The 4,948-nt window shown below is 35.5% G+C and overlaps 1 protein-coding gene across 1 annotated transcript in view; it reads left to right on the top strand.

Moving 5' to 3' along the window:
• LOC107694908 (protein phosphatase 1, regulatory subunit 12C) overlaps positions 1-4,948 on the top strand; it is a 24,725-nt gene that overhangs the window by 2,516 nt on the left and 17,261 nt on the right. Inside the window, exons 4-5 of the mRNA XM_016494622.1 lie at positions 1,107-1,237; positions 4,389-4,507. Of these exons, the coding sequence (XP_016350108.1) occupies positions 1,107-1,237; positions 4,389-4,507 (250 nt within the window). The remainder of the gene's footprint in view (positions 1-1,106; positions 1,238-4,388; positions 4,508-4,948) is intronic.

Consider the following 4,948-nt stretch of genomic DNA (forward strand, 5'->3'; position numbering starts at 1 on the left):
TTGTATATATATATATATATATATATATATATATAAAGTATGCTCAATGTATTGGTATTATACTGGTTATTGGCTGTTTTTAGATCATTATATTGGATATTTAAATGTGCATACTCATTTCCCCTATTTTAACACTGACTTAGGATTTTTAAGATATTTTTTCGGTGATCCGATCAAAAGTGGTTAGTCGAGAAGCATTGTTTTTCAAGACTCCCTCCATCACACCTCGTAAAAAAACAAAAACAAACAAAAAAACAGGTGATTGAAAATGTGGGCAGTGATTTTGATTATGATCTGTGTGTTTTGGTACAACTCATAACAGATCCCATAGTGATTACACTACTGTTCAAAGGTTTAGTTTAGTTTAGTTTATTTTATTTATTTATTAAGGTTTGGGGCCAGTAAGATTTTTAAGCAGCACAACCATCAACACATGATAACGCAGCCTTGGTGAACATAAAAGTCCTCCTTTTTTTCAAAAACAAAAACCCTTTACAGTGTACAGTACATGTTAGATGAATGCAAATACAATGTGGTAATGTGTGTTTTTGACTACCTTGTGTGTGTCAGTCATTAAGTCTTTTAAAATATCAGATAATTAGTTCATGTCTTGTAAAAAATACGGTGCAACCCCCCAAATATGAATTAATATATTTATGAATATATATTTTTATTATTCACATATTAATACAAAAATATTAAATATTTTAATGTGAAATAATAATTATGTGCACATACAGTAAAAGTGCATGGAAAATATGTTATTACCTTTTACTTGATAGTATTTTTTTTATTTTTTTTTTTACATGGCATTTTTAGAGTATTTAAATTTAAACATTTGTTGGAAAAAGGATAAAAGCTTTTCAAAGAGTACATTTCTGAGAACTTGGCACAACCTTGGTTTTAAAATTGAATAATATATTTGTTTTATTTGTCATTGACAAATACATTCAAAATGATTTAAAATGTAGTTTTTGGTGTTTCATTTTTATTTATTTAGACAAATTAGTAGAAAATTGCCCATTTATTGGTTATCAGCCATATCATACAAATAATTATAGTATTTCTGTAAAAATCTGATGGAGTGTATATGTTGTTTCTCTCAGGCCTGTATCGATGGCAGTATGGAGATGGTGGAATTTCTTCTGTCTCAGGGTGCCAGTGTTAACCTGGTGGACAGTGAGGGTTGGACTCCTCTTCATGTGGCTGCATCATGTGGAAACCAGGAGATAACTGAGTACGTTATGAGAGAATTTATTGAATATCGAAATTAACGAGTCTGTCAAAATGTTCTAATATGTTTATAATTTAGCTGGCTTTGAGATTGCTGACTGTGTTAAATGTGATTGCAATATGTTCTGAGATTAATTCACAATATAGCACAGCCTTAAATCTGTTGTTACTATGGCTATGAAAAAGGGAAATGTAACTATTTAATTGCACAGCATTCTGTGTTTCATGAAACTTTGCGCCTAATATTAAAATTTGTTGTTGTAAATAAACTTTCACGTTCACATTTCACATTAAATCCCCAAAAAAATAATGTAACATTAGCAAATCCTTTTAATACAATTTATTCAGCCAGTTTTACAATATCTACATGACTTTATCTCTGAGACATGCACATACAGTATTAATGACAGGTTCAACCAGGTAGCCAGACAGAGACTGCAAGTGAGTGGGTGTCCTAAATATTTCCTTTGAGGAGGAGGTTGCCGGGTGAGTGCGGCCAGTAATAGAGCCTGTGTAGATCATCCTCAGTCATCTGCTCTCTCTGGAATGGTTTGTCCTGTGGGTCCGGGGAGAACTGCATGCAAATAGCATGAGGAAACACAACCATCCACAGGAAGTTGAGGGAAAAAAAAACAGATGCTGCATTAAATGCCTTAATAATGTTCATGCTTTAAACCAGTTCATGCTAATCACAAAAATTATCTCATTATTTTTCCCAGTCCTCTATATATTAAAGATACAAATTTTGATTGAAACATTTTACCAAGCAAATTCATTAAGTGACATCCTTCTAGAATATATAATTACTGACATGACAGAACAATACTGTACAGTGAAAATAACAGTATTCTTTGTTGTGCAATGATATGTTGAACAGATGTTTCGTGTCAGCGGTTACTACACCTCTGCACTGCTTTAAGCACTGCTTTTTTGTATTATACTACTATTTAAGGGTACTACAGAAATTAAGCACTTTAAAGGTTGAAATGACTCTGAAAGTTGGATTGCCAACAGAAAAATGACAAGTTGATAAGTTGCTTACATTAGCTGTTTCCATCACCCTATTTTAATGCGCATTTTGAAGTATCGCATGAGAAACGAGTGATGGAAATGCCAAATTTCGAATAAAAATCCCTTAATTCGCAAAAAAGTTTTTACGCTCGCTTGAGGTGGTTTTTGACTTGTGCGAAAAAGGGTTGATGCGAATAATGGGAGATGGAAATGCATTTTGCGAATAAATTTCTCCAAGTGTATCAAAAAACTCATGTGACTTTGCGCTATGGGACGGCAAAACCTGACTAACCAGCAGACCGATATCATTCCACAGCATCTGAAATGTTGTTATGGTCATTCGGAAATGCACGAGCAAAGTCAGTCATCAAAGTATTTCTGTATAATTGCCTCCCAGAAATGTCTTACACGACTGTGTTCCCAAACAGCAGCATCCACCTCCGAAAGCAATGACCGCATTCATTGTGTTTCGTCTGCTGACTCTGAGGAGCAAGTAATTAATTATGTATGAAAATTATTATATATTCTCCTACTTTTCTTAGTGATTTATAGTGCCAGTTTATCAGGAAGTGACGATTTTGTTCTCTTTGACTTGTTGGATGGAAACGATGCTTGTTCGGAAATGTTTTATGCGATATTCCAGTTTTGTGCACAAGTTAAATTCCCAACTTTGGATGGAAACCCGGCTATTGTGACAATTTTGAAATGTGTGTTTTTGTTTGTGGACAGAGTTGTGTGATTTGAGGGTGTAGCGAATCAGGTCAAAGGGGAATATGAATAATTAATCATAGCTAGTTATAATTAATTATGAATATTTAGAATCGCTGTAAGTATTTACTTGACCTCTCAGCGTCAACTGTCTGTCAATTCTAAGAACATTAATTTCCTGGTTAAGGGAAATAACTTTCTTACAGTACAATACCACTGAGAGCATGTAGCAAAAATCTGCATGATTAGGGACTGCGATTATGAGCAAACAATGAACAACCTCAGGTGTGATACAAGTAAGACTTTATTAACTACATAAACACTTAAACTAGTCTAACATACACATACACACACACACACGCATACAGTTGGTATAGGAAAAGGGTTAAAGCTTAGGCAGTAAAAAGAAGAGAAATAAAAACATGAAGCTATGATACCATTTGATATTCAGCAGATCTACAGCCTGAAGGAAACATCAGTTTCTTAGTTCAAACACACCTTTGTAAAAAGGTGCAAATGATACTTAATGTATCAATTAATAAGACTAAGTTTGATACTAGCATGTCTTTTCTGTCTGAAAGAGAGTCCTGATGCAATCTGAAGGCTCAAGTTGATCGCTGAAGTTGGTTGATGAAAAAGAACCAGTTTGAGTCAGAAGATCTTGGTGAATGGAAAGTCAAGGCCGAAGCCTGGCGCGAACTTAGGGTATCCTTAGGAGCGTTCTAGCTCACATCCTCATCTTCTCAGAATCTTAACAGAATTGCAGACTGGAGGCGGGTCACTGATGTGAGGCCTTTAAGGCCTGACAAGATTCACGCCTTTCAGGATGAGCTTGTCCAATGAGAAAGGCTGAAATTCAAAGCAGGAGTTTGGAAATACAGGTAAGATGACAGGAACGAGTGGTTCCATCATAAGCCTGCATAAAACAGTATACAATATAAAAGACAATATACAAGGACAGTAACAACATACACAATGACCTGAAGGATATGCGTGTTCATTCAAAGAAAGGTTTTCCTATGAATTCATTGGAGAACAGTCCATTTCTCTGGGCATTATGTGTCTTTCCTATGAGGAAAATGAGTGAGTTTCTCTGCCCAAATTCCTTTGGGCAATAAAACCAGTGATATCAGCATTGGTTGCCATGGAACCAGAGGCCTGTTCTGCCTTTTGGAGGTGTTAAGACGCATTTCGGGGGAAGGGTCCATAGACCCTCATATGGCTTGTTAACTGAGGGGTGTTACAGAGTATTTGTTAAATATAACTAAAAAAATATATATTGTGTGTCTGATTGGTCCAGACGCTACAAAGGGTTTAAAACATTTAAAAATCTTTCTGCCTCAGTAAGTGCTAGAACTACTTGCACTGCTGTGAAAGATATGAACCCATTTGGCATGTGTTATACTGTGCTTATTTACTGGTACTGTCACTTTTAGATTTCTGCTCAGGCATGGTGCATCTCTCTGCGCGGTGAACTGTGATGGTGATGTGCCAATGGACATTGCAGAGGATGAGGCCACAGAGACACTGCTGCAAGAACACTCATTGACAAAGGGTTAGTCAACAGAACATCTGAAATGTCACATCATAAATACACTTATATGGAACTCAATTAAATTTAGAGATATCAGAAAATAAAGCCTGCCATCACCCCAAAAAAATAAATAACCCAACCCAAGTTGGTTTGAGTACAGGTGCAGGACACAATGCAGTAAATGTAAAATAAAATGTCCACATACTGATGTTGTTTAACAACTTGCAAATTTTTGTCCTCTCAGAGTCAAAAATTCACCCCCGATGAAGACTTCAGCGTTTTTGGATCAATAACAGTAAAGGGGTCATATGATGCGATTTCAATTTTCCCTTTCTCTTTGAAGTGTTACAAGCTCTTGGTGCATAAAGAAGATCTGTAAAGTTGCAAAGACTAAAGTCTCAAATCCAAAGAGATATTCTTTATAAAAGTTAAGAGTCAACCACGCCTACCTAAAACGGCTCA

Source organism: Sinocyclocheilus anshuiensis, unplaced genomic scaffold (genome assembly GCF_001515605.1).
Source record: "Sinocyclocheilus anshuiensis isolate Anshui unplaced genomic scaffold, SAMN03320099.WGS_v1.1 scaffold3199, whole genome shotgun sequence".
Classification (NCBI taxonomy): Eukaryota; Metazoa; Chordata; class Actinopteri; order Cypriniformes; family Cyprinidae; genus Sinocyclocheilus; species Sinocyclocheilus anshuiensis.